General features: G+C 27.6%; 1 protein-coding gene across 4 annotated transcripts in view; it reads left to right on the top strand.

Annotated features, from left to right (window-relative positions):
- The window catches only part of mmd (mind-meld), a 453,937-nt gene that overhangs the window by 342,270 nt on the left and 96,350 nt on the right, over positions 1 to 15,317 (top strand). For all 4 annotated transcript variants that reach the window (XM_065508492.1, XM_065508493.1, XM_065508490.1 and 1 more), the window contains exon 9: positions 9,205 to 9,374. In XM_065508492.1, coding sequence (XP_065364564.1) covers positions 9,205 to 9,374 — 170 coding nt within the window. The remainder of the gene's footprint in view (positions 1 to 9,204; positions 9,375 to 15,317) is intronic.

Here is a 15,317-nt window from a genome sequence, read left to right as displayed (position 1 = left end):
AATTTTATTAAATATTTTATCACAAATATAACCAAAAATTTAAGAATATAATTTTTCAACATAAATATCTCAGTATCTAAAGAAGATAAGCCACATATATACTCAATTATTAGAGTATAAAGTGTTTTATTATTATTTTCTTTTTAGAGCGTCTTGAAAATTTCGAATTTTTTAATTAATTTTAAAAACTTTTAATTTTTTCAAAATTTTTATGTTCTAAATTGGAAAATAAAGACATTTACTTAAAAAAACACTAAAATAATATTTTAAGAATCCACATGATTTAGAGTTTAGTTGAAAAGCTTTAAAAAATGTTCGAAAATTAGTTCAAATTTTCGTACATAGTCTGCTTTTACACAGGGCAAGTTTTCTTGCGCAAGTCTAGAGTTTATAGGAGATAGAGGCAAGAAGAAATTTTTAATTCTCTTTTGTTTTCTCATTTTCACTGGTTTAGAAACTTTTTTTTGGAAATAATTCGGTATCTCGCGAACTATTAGACACCTTGTTACGAAATTTCACACGGCTGGAGCTGAGGGGTTTTCGAGTTGATTTACGTATGTTCAGCTTCCTTGCGATAATGGGGGCCAGTACATAGCCCCCCAAAGTTGGTTACCTCGGGTCTCAATTTTTTTAAAAAAAATCGCCAAAAATCCATTTATGATCCGAATGAGCTGAAATTTTAAATATAAATAGTCCTTGAGAAGGTCTACAAACAATACGCTTACAAGTTTAGGTTTTTTTAATTTTGCTCGATCTTTTCATGGTTTTTTAGATATGGCGGGCCTACAGAGGGTCGAAATTTATTTTTAAAATATTAGCTATATTGGCGATGAAATTCTAAATAAAATAAAAAAAACTTGCTAACAGTTATCTGTTCCGTATAAAAAGTTATGCGCACCCAAAGTTGGAAATTGTAAAAAGGGCGGTATTTTTTACATTTTTTCCCAAAAAAGCCCATATATTTTTTCTTTTGCAGAAAAAAAATTTCTACGGGACTATATAGAATTTTTATATGATTCGGAAAGACAACTTAATGCAAAAGCGTGTTAAGAAAAATTTGGCTCAATAAAGCGGACATATCACCCCCAGAACTATCCAAACTTGGCCAATTTTTAAAAAAAAAATTTGATTTGAGTCGAAAATTCTAAAAAGGCAAAGCACGGGTCCACGAAAAAGCTCCATATTTGTATAACCCCATATGTTTCTTAAATAATTACTAAGCGTTTTTACTATCACACGGTAAATAACATCACAGTATGCACTTTTCTAAAAAAACTCAGGTTTTGGTACACATTTTCCCCGTTTTAGGAATCTCGGTATTTGAAAATAAAAATGTCTAAAATTCTAATTGATTTAAGGACATTTGAGACTATATTAGATCCAAATTTTGTTATGATATCTTTAACTGTTAAAATTTTACATTAAGTCAAATTTTATATTTTTATTCGTGAAAAATCACCATATAATATTTTTTTAGTTGTTAAGGTAAATGAAGTCCCAAAATTTTATAAAATTGTTTAATTTTACAAAAATGCCAATCCTCAGGTCATAGTGTTTTCAACAGTATCAAATACTTACATAAAAAGCATTATTTACTCCTCAGAAGTTCCACAAACCTTGCCCTCTTTGACAAATTTGTACGTTTATTCATATCTTTGTGGCCTCCTTGTCAATTTTGCAAAAGAGTGATTATTTTTTCAGAATAATATCTTGCAAACAGTTCGGACTTTTGATTTACTCTTTGAGGCAAAGTTGTAGCAATTGTCATAAATTGTGAAGATATAAAGTCAATAAAACTTCATCTTCAAGATCAAAATCGCAAAAAAACTTTTGACGAGGGCTACAACTTTGCCTCAGAGAGCAAATTAAAATTCCTTTGTGCATGACTTTGGGCAAAACTGGGTGACACGGGTCTTTTGTTTGGTCTTTTATCACGTAGTGGTGTCCGTATATGGTTATATTTTTTCGTGTAGCACTGTGTAATATTGCACTTTCAACAGGCATATAAGGGATACGAGAACTTTTACAATTTTGACCTTAATTCACATAAATACAAACAAACTAACATAGCAAGTCAAACGATGGCTTTTGACGGCGTTACTTGATTTATTGTTGCTTTACATAATTGTAAAATAAGAAATAACCTTTACCGCAACCCAATAATTTGTCTTCAAACAGACATATTAACAAATATAAGTAAGTCAGTCGTGACTGTTTCCATAAAGCAAAAGGCATAGAAGTTTTTTTTATATTTTTTCCAGTTCTTTACTTAACTAAACACATACTGGGACATACAAACTACAAACATACTCACAGGAATACAGATAGAGAGAGAGTGTCACATACATATACAAACAAAGCTTACATTTGCACGTTTCTTTTTCTTTATTTTTATGTTGTGTTTGTTTTTAGTGTTCCTTTTCTAAAACCTCCCATATACATACACTTTTAACATTTGTTTGAATGGTTGGCAAGCACTTCCGGGTTTTTCTTCATGTACTTTGCCTTTAGTTTAGTTTGATGTTGCTGCTGCAGCAGCCTACTACGAATGCCACCCCTACTGCTCTTAAGTTGCTCACACAAAATGTAGTCGTGTGTAAATACATATGTACGAGTTCAGAAATTACAAATGTCTACAAAAAGGATTTCCATTTTTCATTCTTAAACTTTAATTTGAAAATGTGTTGGAAAACCAGTAAAAAGGAAAATTTTTAATATAATCTTAAAGGAAACCCTTAACACTTTTTATAGCCACCATCAAAAAGATGGGGGGTGTATATTGGTTTTGTCATTTCGTTTGTAACACAACGAAATATTTATCACAGACCCACTTAACTAAACAAATTCTGGGGCCTAATAATATTATAAGATGACCTAGCTATTAATCACTCTATCAAATTCAGTACAGTTCGGACCATAACTGATTAAAGACCACATAGAAGGCTAAAACTATAAATTGATGGTGGGTGTACAAGATTCGTCACAGCTGAAAATATTGTTCTGTTTCATTTATTTTTTCTTTAAAATTAAGCCAATTATATGATTTTTTTTTTTGGGTAAATTTAACTGCAACCTCAAAAAGTTGGCCTTTTTTCCTTTTAACTTGCCATTTACACGTTTCATTCCCTTTGTTAAGTCTATTAAGGGGTTACACAATTAGTTGCTTTATTAATGAACATTTGTAACCCTTTCGTGCACTTCATCTTTTTTCCCTTTATGTACCACTTTGGTGTTTGGTGTTGCTGTTTTATATTTATTTTTAAAGTAAAAGTTTATATATTTTTTTCTTTTAATTTGCAAAAAACGAAAAATTCATTACTCGTGTTTTTTTAATGCTACAAAGAGCTACAAAATTATAAAGCCTCTCCCACACATTTAAAATTACACACACTTTCGTATTACATACATACATAATTGTATGTATGTACATATTTATTTTTTTATTTTTCATCTTTCTCAAGGTTTTGTCCTGCGGCTGGTATTTGTTATTTGTACATATTAATTCTTGTACTTTTGCGAACAAATTTCTTGTAAAGAAAAATATTCATACAAGTGAGTAAATTAGTTTCAGTATTCTTTGTTTCCACTACAGAATTCAACAGAATAAACAATTATCTTCGTTTTTGCCGCATTATTATATCGATAAAGAGCCTTAAACAAAATTCTTAGAAGAAAAAAAAACCATGGCGAAAAGTATTTTGAGAACAAAGCAGCTCAAACTTATTACAAAGTATAAGTGTGTGTGTTTTGTTTTGTTTCCTTAAATATTTTTAATTTTAACATAAGCCAGATATCCTAAGGATGTTTGTCCATTTTTTTTTTTTTGGTTTCAAACTTCGCAATTGGAAATTATTTATGAACCATCATTTTCCAGCTCAATTGGGTTTTTTAAGCAATAAAATCAATTTTAAACATTAATCCAGTAGACAGAATAGTTAAAACAATTTAAAACTCCTTAAAGTATGATTCAATTAATTGATGCATAAAAAAATGTGTGTTTTTAAAAGCTCACATGTGCATTTAATAGACTGCTAACTAAGGATAATCAAACAAACAAAACCAAAAGAAAAAAACACACTCACTCTCAAACACTATAGGAAACTTAAAAGAAAAAAAAACGAAAAGCTATAAAAAGCAGCATATTTTTTTGTATCATATGTATGAGTATCTATGACATAGATGATAAATAGATTTGCATATGTTTGTTCGTTTGTCTTTAAACTTGTTTTGTATGCAAGTGTGCTGGGTCCGGAATAAATCTGTGCAACTTATACAGAAAAACTATAACAATTATGTGCAACAATAGCTCAACATTCTAGCATATACACTATCCTTCTAACGCGCTCAAAACTACTAGTGTAAATCATTGAAATATCAGAATATAACAAAACATACATCTATATATATAAAAATGAAATGGTCCATGTATGTAATGTCATCACGTGAGAACGGCTGGAGCGATTTGTCTGATTTTTTTTTATTCGATTCGAAATTTTCGGGAGATGGTTTGTAAAGAAAAAAATTCAAAAATTCCGGGTAAAACTCGGAAATTCTTTTTTATTGTGAGTCCAGTCAACTGTAATAAAAAACCTCCCTAAAGTATGCAGTACAAGTTTAGATATTTTATTTGGGTTGGATAAACTTGTAGAACTAACATTAGTAAATGCTATCGGGCGAAGCCGGGGCGATCAACTAGTATGTATATAAATGTAGAAAAACAGAATTGCATTTGAAGCTTCAAGAAAACTGCAACAAACGCTAAACCAATAAACAACAAATTAGACACGGATAGACAATTAAGAATGGTTCACTTTTCAAAACTTATTCTACAACATTTCCAATGGTATTTCTGAAAGATTCAATTACACTGTACAATACCAAAAAAAAATACAAGGTCAGACCAATAAATTTTGATAAAGGAAATATGCAGGACATTGTATGGTAATGAAGTGGAATTACCTAGAGCTAAAAAATGTAATTAATGAATACTTCCTATCCAAATTTGCTATCGAATGTAAAATAATAGAGATATAGTGATTTTTAGTTAAATTTGAATTATTTTTTTTTTCATGCTAAATTTTTGGGGTACTTTAAAAGAAAATTCTTAATAAATGGGAAATAAGACATAACAAAAGAGAGGGTTATCTTTTGTTATGTCTTATTTTTGACTTTCTGGTTGAATTTTCCATTTTGGTGTATTCAGGGACTTATAGTAAAATTTCACGGACATTTTAACACTTTAGTTCCCTTTTATAATGGTGTTTTTGCGCTTTTTTTTAAAGAAGGACAAAAAAGACCCATGCCTTGAGGACTTAAAGGATTAATATATTCCACAAAAATGTTCTACGTAACATTTTACATAAATTTGTTGAACACATTTTATATGTAAAATGTAAGGATCATATGGTTTCTTATGCCGATTAACAATAAGAATGGGAAATTTGGGAAATTTTAAGCTCTCCTCAAATGAAATTCAGATGTAAACTTTCAAAACGCCGATACACGTGTCTTTTGTTTTTTGGCAATTTATATTCTTTATGCCAATGGCTACAGTTTTGCCTCAGAGAGTAAATCAAAATTCCGAACTGTTAGTAAGATATGAGGCTGAGAAAATTATCACTTATTTCAAAAATGACACCGAGTCCCCAAATCTTTGGAGGCCCATAAAAAAAGTGCACGACTTTGGGCAAAACTGAAAAACACGGATCTTTTTTATATCCTTCACCTACATGAGAAGGGTATATATAAGTTTTTCATTACGTTTTTAATTTCCACAATATAATTTTCCGACCCAATTAAAGATCCTTATAGATAGCGGAGTCGATTAAGCCATGTCCGTCGGTCTGTCTGTTAAAATCAACTTTCCGATATCAATATATCTGGAAATCTTAAATTTAAAATCGAGAAAATCGGTCTACAAATGGCTGAAATATAAGGAAAAAACCAGGACTACCTCGATGTTTGACCTATTTTTAACCTATATCTGGATTACTAATCATAGGCAATATGGATATTTAATGATAGATATTTCAGAGACCTTTGCAACAATGTATATAAGACCATAGTAAGTTGGACCTATAATGGGTCAAAATCGGGAAAATTATTTTTATCCCGAATTTTTTTTTTCACCAAACTTTTTTTTCGCTAAATATTAAAAAAAAACTTAAAAAACAAAATTTTAAATTTAAAAAATTTTAAATTTTTTTTTTTAAATTTAAATAATTTAAAAAAACAATTCAAAATTTTTTTTTCCAATAAATAAAAAAAACAATTTTGGAAAAAAAATTAATTTTGTTTAAATAAAAATATTTGAAATTTTTATTTTGAAGTATAATTTGGTGAAGGGTATATAACATTCAGCACAGCCGAATATAGCTCTTCCTTGTTTTTTTGGTATTTTATCACGTATTGGTGTCCGTATATGGTTCTATTCCCAAGACTCAAAAAATTGCACACAGTGACAGCTCTTTTTAGAAAAAAAAAATCTGTTCCTAAAGCCAAAAATAACATTTAAATCAAATGTGTGGAAAACCACACATCAGGGTAATGTCAACGTTCTTAAATACATATATAGTTATCAAAAAATATTTTTGAATTAATTACTGAGTTTTATGTGTTAAATTGATGTCTCTTCCCATCAGTTTTGGACAGATTTTCAAGATTAATGTCTCTTCCCATCAGTTTTGGACAGATTTTCAAGATTAATAAGTTTTTTTAATTTATTAAAACTAATTAATTTTATTAACACAAGGGCTGAGGGATAATATCATGCAGTCGAATTATAAAAAATTAGATGTTATATTTAACAAACAAAACCCGTGATATATTGAAAATGTCAATTCCACGAGAATGACAACCACGACTCAAAAAACAAAAACCCTTGAAACTTTTTTTCAAGATGATTTGAATAGGAGAAAACACTAAAATGTTACTATGTATGTGAAGGTATTTAAAGCTTATTACAACAATTTAGGGGCAAAAATGATAGTTTAAACTGACTATATTTAATTTTTTAATTTAATTGGTATGTTTTAGGCTAAGATTGCGGCGAAAAATTTTCGCATGTACCTCAAAACTATTTCCATTTTATGCCACATGCGATATTTTGCGCGATATTTTGGACAACAATATTTCGAAAGTTCTGTTTTTTCCATATATCTCAGCCATTTATGGGCCGATTTTCTCGATTTTAAATAGCAACCGAACCGGGGTTGTTGTTTGAATCATGTATGCAAGTTATCTGAAGGCTACGGAAATTCAACATACAGTCGGACATGGCTATATCGACTCCGCTATCTATAACGATCCAGAATATATATACTTTGTGGGGTCGCAAACTTACATATAAACCCTTGCCACTCATGGTGAAGGGTATAAAAAGTTTTACAAAAATCATTTTGTTTCCCTAAGGATTACTGATTTTTAAAATAACACATACCTAAACACATTATAAATATCATGCTATGATAAAAAGCATTTTTATTGTTTTAATTTCTCTAAGTTTGAAAAATGTTTTTCTTCTTGTAAGTTTTATACTTTCACTATTACATACATAATTGCTTCGAAAAACATAATAATTACGATTATTTCTTTATTTAAGTTTAAGACTTGGTTGCAAACCAGAGTATATTGTTGTTTTATTTTTGTTTATGTATTGTATATCCTTTAGCCACTTCCGTCTGACAAATCCCAGTTATTTATAGCTATTGCAGCATCATTTTATCTTTGTTTTTCTTTTCAATACAGCTATCTATATATTTATGTCTGTATGTTAGAGTTGTGCAATTGCAAGGGCTTTATCCTTATAGTGGTAACAACAACCAATATAAAATAAATAAATGCCTGGCCTTCTTCAACAGATCATCATGGTAACGATTCATTATAACATTTGTTTAAGAAAACTACAAGTCATTTAGCCTAAAATGCAATTTTATCTTGCCTTGTCTTGTTTTAACCCCACATACTGAAACTCTACTCTTGTTGCAAGTAGTAGCAGTTGTTTTTAGTTGAGGAACTGTAGAGTGAGCCAAACTAACTATTCAGTTTTAGTATCGGGCTATTAAGTATTTCTCATGCAATCAGTTTTGTCCATACCCCTGCTCTCGGTACCAATCTTTGTGTTGTTTAAACTATGTATTTAATAAACTAAAGTAGTCAGCATCTTAACATTCAACTCATGTTGCAACATTTTCCATCTTACATGCTACATGCTGTAACTGTTTGTATTGTTTGGTTGTTGGTTTTGTTTTTTATTTTTATTTTGGGGTTTTGTTGGCTGGCCAAGCTAATAAATCATGCATGTTCGTGTCAAAACGCATTTTCATCTCATGAATTCTCACCTCCCCTGCTTCACTTCCTGCTCCATCTGTGCTTAAATATAAATTTATCCAACAATAGCAACAATTCATTTGCTTTAGATTTCTATTTAATCTTCAGAAGACTTAGTTTTAATATCACAAGTAATTTATATTTATTTGTTTTTTTTTTTGTTTGTTTGTTTCGTATTCTTGTTCGTTCGTTTTTATACTTAATTTTAATTGAAATGTTCTTTTTTCGTGAAATTTTATTAAAAGGAAAATAAATTGAATTTATAGCATTATAAATAATTAAGTAGTACTACACCATTTCCAACAAAAGATTTTAGATAAACATAGAACTAAAAATATGTACAGTACCGCCAAAAAACTTTCCTAACACTGGTAAAAGCTTTCCGAAGTTAAACATCTGCTTTCCTCTACTGAAAAGGTTTCAAAATACTTTGATTATATTTCAGAATTTTCTAAATTATATTTTAGAATTTTCCACTTTTATTTTAGAAATTTCTTACAGAAATTCAACTTGAAATTTCTGAAATGCAAATAGAAAATTCTGAAATACAATTGGAAAATTCTGAAATACAATTAGAAATATCGGAAATATATTAATATTAGAAAATTCAAAAATATAATTTGAAATTTCTGATATACATTTCGAAACTACCAAAATCCAATTGGAAATGGTGTAGAACTACATGGTAGTGGATGTACTAGCTACAAGTATCAACAAAAACATATTTATAAAATCTCTTGTAAAATACATCACCCATCTTTCTTTTGAAGCAGTGTGAAATAAGATTATTTTGTTAAATTGCTGAAAATTTATTTAAATTTCTAAATGGTTTTCTTTACAATTTGTAATTATATTGTTGCCTTTTTTTCATTACAGTACTTTCGCACCATGAACACACGAGTGTCGGTGGTGTATATAGAGACATGGGGCAAAAATCAGGCTGTCATTGATGGCAGCAAGGACATAAGTAAAGCCATATCAAATTTTAATGATTACACATCTAGAAATCTTTTTCAAGTGGAACGTGATACAACGCAATTGTTAACGTAAGTATATTTAATTTATGTTTTAATTATTAATTAATGGAAATATAAATGCAAACCAAAATGTTAATAATTATCCAATACTACAAATACTTGAAGTTTAATGAATAATTAAGTGCAATTTATTGAGTTTGGTTTTAAATAAGCGAAATTAAAAATTTATCAAAATGAAAAAAAAAATAAATTTGCTTAAAATATTATTAAGTTGTGGAGAGATGAAATTCAATACTTAATGGTTATCTAATGAATTCTTATTAGGCTGTTTTTAAAAAATAAATATTTAATTTTGAAAAGAATACTTTATGAATTATTCATAATCAATTTTCAAATTTATTACAGGGGATCTATTCTGGTTCTGTGAAACGGTGAAATGAAAAGTTTTTTCATATTTTCATAGAGTTTCTGATTATAGTTTAGTGATAAAATGATAAATAAATTCAAATATTTTAATATGAAAAGAAAAAGTGGAATGAAATCAATTGAAAGGACTGGAATCGGAATTTGTGTAATAGTGAAATGATAATTTAAAAAGTTCTTATGGAAACAAAAATGAAGAGTTTTTTTATCATTTCATCGTTTCACAGAACCAGAATTGACCCCCAGGTGCATAATGCAAATTTTGTATGGAAAATCTGTTTTATAAACTTTTTATAAAATAAAAATAAAAAGTCTTAAAATAAATGTTTTTTTTTTAATTTTCTGCAACTTTGTAAATCCATTTAAAAACACAAAATAAGTTATAGTAAATGTGCTAAGTCCTAAAAAAGACATTTAAAGAAATTTAAATCTAAACTGTGATTATTTATCATTGAAAATCATACCAAATATGTATTAAAACATATTTTAATTTTAATAAAATTAAAATCTAAAAAGTTTTTTGTGTCTCCTGTAAATTTTGTGAAGATAGACTCAGATTTGACCACTTAATGAACGAATATTCTTAATATTAAAACACATATTTATTCTCCCACATATATGTATATATATAATCAGGATAATTAAGTTAAATAAATCTTTACTAGCCTTTAAAGACATTTGCTTTCCTTTTGTTAAAAATTAGCTTAGTAATTTAAACTCTAAAGTAATTTAACACACATTTCTGTTTCTTTTGCAAATAAAAGAAATCATAATAAGAAACAGTATCAAATTATATTTTGTATAAAACCTAATTTGTGTATAATTTCTTTAGACTTACTTTTTTTTCGTTAACATCTTTTGTTGTCCTTTGACCTTTATGATTTCCATATGCTTAGAAGCCTTGTTAAGTTCAATTAAAAAAAAATGAATCTTACAACTTTGTGAGAAAAAAAAAACGAAGCCTTTGAAAGCTTTAAGCGTAAATAATAGCACAAACAACATCAACAAAAAAAATAAAAAAAGAGAAACACAAACCTCTAACACACATGAAAACGTGAACAAACGCGAAATTAATATAAAGCATATGTGTGTGAAATAAAGGAGAGAGAGAAAAAAAACATACAAATACATGCAAAAAATAAAAACGAAAGCTGGAAAAAAAGACTAAAATCCTAAAACCAGTAAATTGAAGCCCACTTTAGCATACACTCAGGCAAATGTACACATACAAACAGATGTACTTGCAAAAAAAAATACAAACATTAGGACAGACCAACTATAAGAAATATATATTTCAGACTTTCGATGTGAAAATAGTGTGGAAAATGTTTTCAAAATTTAATTAATCGAAAGAAGAACATTAACTACTCAATTCTATGTATATCAAACAAAAAAACTAAAAATTTTTGAAAATGAGCGAATTCACTTAATTGTGAATAAATTACAAAAAAATCTATTAATTTTTATCTCATTTTGTTTCTATTATATGTGGCTAAAGCAATAAATCTGAAAAATCTGCCGCTTTCGATTTTTCATGATTTTTTTAAAACAAATAAAATTGCTATTTTCACATAAAAAATATATTTTTTGCTTCAATTTGGTATTATAACTCCGAAACCACTGAGCCGATTGAAACATTATATATATGCGAAAATGTGTACATAGCATGGGAAAAATTTTCTCAAAATTCAATCAATCGAAAGAAGAACAAAAAAACTAAAATATTGTGAAAATGAGTGAATTCACTTAATTGTGAATAAATTCGAAAACAATCAATCGATTTTCATGGTCAATATCTCATTTTGTTCCCATTACATGTGGCTTTACAATAAATAATAAATCTGAACAATTTCTGCCGCTTTCGATTTTTCATAATTTTTTTAAAACAAAAAAGAATTGCATTTTCACGTAAAAAATATATTTGTTGCTTAAATTTGGTATTATAACTCCGAAACCACTGAGTCGATTGAAACGTCATATATATGTGAAATTGTGTACACAACATGGGGAAAATGTTCTCAAAATTCAATCAATCGAAAGAAGAACACTAACTACTCAATTTTATGTATATCAAACAAAAAACTAAAATATTGTGAAAATGAGCGAATTCACTTAATTGTGCATAAATTCGAAGAGAATCAATCGATTTTATGGTCAATATCTAATTTTGTTCCCATTACATGTGGCTTTACAATAAAGTAATAAATCTGAACAATGTCCGCCGTTTTCGATTTTTCATGAATTTTTAAAACAAAAAAAAATGCTATTTTCACATAAAAAATATATTTTTTGCTTCAATTTGTTATTATAACTTCGAAAATAATGAGCCGATTGAAACGCCATATATATAAGAAAATTTATACATAGCATGGGGAAAATGTTTTCAAAATTCAAACAATCGAAAGAAGAACATTAACTACTCAATTTAATGTATATCAAACAATAAAATAAAATTTTATGAAAATGACCGAATTCACTTAATTGTGAATAAATTCGAAAAGAATTTATCGATTTTTATGACCGATATATCATTTGGTTGCTATTATATGTGGACAATTTCCGCCGTTTCTGATTTCTCATGATTTTTTTAAAAACCAAAAAATTTATACTTTCGCGTAAAAAATATATTTTTTGCATCAATTTGTTATTATAACTCGGAAACTACTGAGCCCATTGAAGCGCAATATAAAAACGGATTAAAGGCGATCTAAATTTAAATTTTTCTAAGTTTATTTTAATAACATCAGACAAACCCTTTTTGAGTTATCATAAATTATGTGGAGAAACCTCTAAAAAAAATCACAATTTTACAAAAAAAAAAATAAAAAATACCTCTCCATAGAATTTAAAATTTCGACCATATTTGTACTATTGGAACTACAATATGTACACCAAAATTGTGTAGTGGTTTAAAAAGCCAAGTTTTTGGATTTTGTTATGAACAGATTCATTAATGAATGAATCATATTCAAATAAAAGAATATGGATTAAGCTAAAGAATTAATTTTCTGAAGGGATTTGGGAATGAATTGCCGATATTATTTATATAAAAGTAATAAAAGTGCATTAATAGAACTGAAAACTAGTTAAAACCATGGCTTTTATGACCTTCTTTGCGTCTACTGGAAAATTTTGTTCAAAGGGACTTATCACATTTGTAAACTAATTTAATGATTAATAAATTCAGCTGGATATTAAATTTCAGAACAAAGACTAACTGGTCTATTAAAAAATTTTTGTTTAAACTTTTATAAAATACTAGTTGATCACCGGTAACATTTACTAATGTTAGTTCTTCAAATTTCTCCAACCCACGCACGCCAGCCTGTTCTTATTTATTTGCAAATAAAATATCTAAATTTGTACTGCATACATTAAGGAGCTTTTATTATTACAGTCGACTGGACTCAGAAAAAAAAGAATTTCCGAGTTTTACCCGGAATTTTTTAATTTTTTTTCTTTACAAACCATCTCCTGAAAATTTCGAATCGAATAAAAAAAATATAGATAGATGTGCATTAAATTATATATAATTAAGGTATGTTCCTCTATATATCTATATGAGATTGTGCAGGAAATTGATTAAAACAAATGGACAAATTAAAGCAAATATAATTTTAATATGAATACGATAAAACCAAATGAAAATTTCATGTTTCTGTGAATAGCTGCAACTTATTTACCTTAATTTTTAAAAATATTTTCAAATTTTTTTTTGGGACCTTCCTACAGTAAATACGCAAAATGCCATTAAGCTATTTTTACAGTTTCATACACATATATTTCCAACTAAATACAATAATGTTGTTGCTGTTTGTTGTGTGTGTGTTTTTTTTTTTCTACAAAACAGCAAAAATAAAAAATATATATTTTTTTATTATGATTATTTATCGTATGAGTTAGCAACAGAAAAATCTCTTTGAAGTTCGCTTGTTGAACAGGAATATGAGTAATATTTATATGAGCACAAACATATACACCCACAGTACTGGGATATTCTTGAAATGTACTTGTGAATACAGTGGCTAACAATTTAATAATTAGGTTTTTCTTAAATTTTTTTTAAGGTAATCAAAAGAAAACCTTATTTTCATATACAATATATATATCCCTAGAAGTATGTTACTCTTTCATAATCATTGCGTTTAAAGCAATTGTTAAATTTATTTTGATCCCCACTGTTTTTCAAGTGTGTTAGAATTATATACATGTAAGTTTGTGTTTGATTTTATTTTTTTGCCAAATATATAAGTGTTTGTATTTATGTGTGCTTGTGTGTGAGGTAGTAAATCCTACATAAAAGCTAATGATATGAAAATACTGTATATGTTTGCATTATTTTATATATATATTTTTTTTTCCTTTTTTTTAATACAAAATTGGGAATTTATGAATTTTTATCTTTCTCGTGTAACTTTTTTTTTATTATTTTATTATATTTGGTTTACATTCATTCATACAATCATGGTGTATGTATGATTTTTTATATTTTGTTACTTGTGAATAAATATATGTATATTATATTGTTAATATCACTTGTATTTGTATTGTATACAAAAAATAAAATATGAAAAGTATTAAAATTGAAATAAATATTTCTTATGAATAAACGAACATCATTTCATTCAATCGTATAAAGTACACAATTTAACCTTTTTTTTGGAAGCAAAGTTCATATTATTTTACAAGTAGTGGTGTACATAGTATGTTGTTGTTGTTTTTGTTCAAACTTTTAAGCAATATACATAAATAAAATAAAATAAAACGAAATGAAATATTTTATATTATTTTGGCTTATTTATTTATGTATATACAACTACCTTAAGTTTTCTCTTTCAATAGCAAATACTCGATTTAAGTTTGCAATTTAAATAACATTTTTTGACATTCAAATTAAAATTTTATGTATTTCACTACAAAATTAAACATACATACATATAAATACGTACATATGTCTTTAAATAAAAACAAATCGTTGTATTTGTTACATTATTTGTGTGTTTACATGTGTTTTTCCTAATTTAAACCTTAATAAAATAGTTAATGTATTTATGTTTGCTCGTTTTGTTAATATTTTGTCTCAATTAGAAACAATGAAATAAAAAAGAAATTTATTACAATTGTTACTATTCCACACATCCAAATTCATACATACAGTTATGTGAACGTTAATGTAACGCCATAAAATATGCTACATTTTATTACCAAACAAAACTAACATGTTTGTGTCTCTATAAAATCCTATACTACATACTTTCTCATTCGCTTACAAAGCACATGTGAAATATTTTCCAGCGGGAAAAATTACTAGGTTTTCTCTTTATAGGCCTTCTGAAAGACCTGTGTACACATTATTTAATATCCGATACTCATTCCACTCTGACTTCTATCAGAATATGTTCTAGAACAGCTTTGTCAAATCAGGTCCAACATACATACATACATTTATTTATAATTCAATATGCTTGGTATAAGAATTATTCCTATATTTTGTGTCTCTATTATGAAATTAATGTTTCTCTCTTTTTCTAAACCCTTACATGAAACCAGAAGACGCACATTGGGTTGAATGGTACCCAAAGTGGCGAT

Source organism: Calliphora vicina, chromosome 4, assembly GCF_958450345.1.
Source record: "Calliphora vicina chromosome 4, idCalVici1.1, whole genome shotgun sequence".
Classification (NCBI taxonomy): Eukaryota; Metazoa; Arthropoda; class Insecta; order Diptera; family Calliphoridae; genus Calliphora; species Calliphora vicina.
This window is presented reverse-complemented; position numbering and strand designations above follow the sequence as displayed.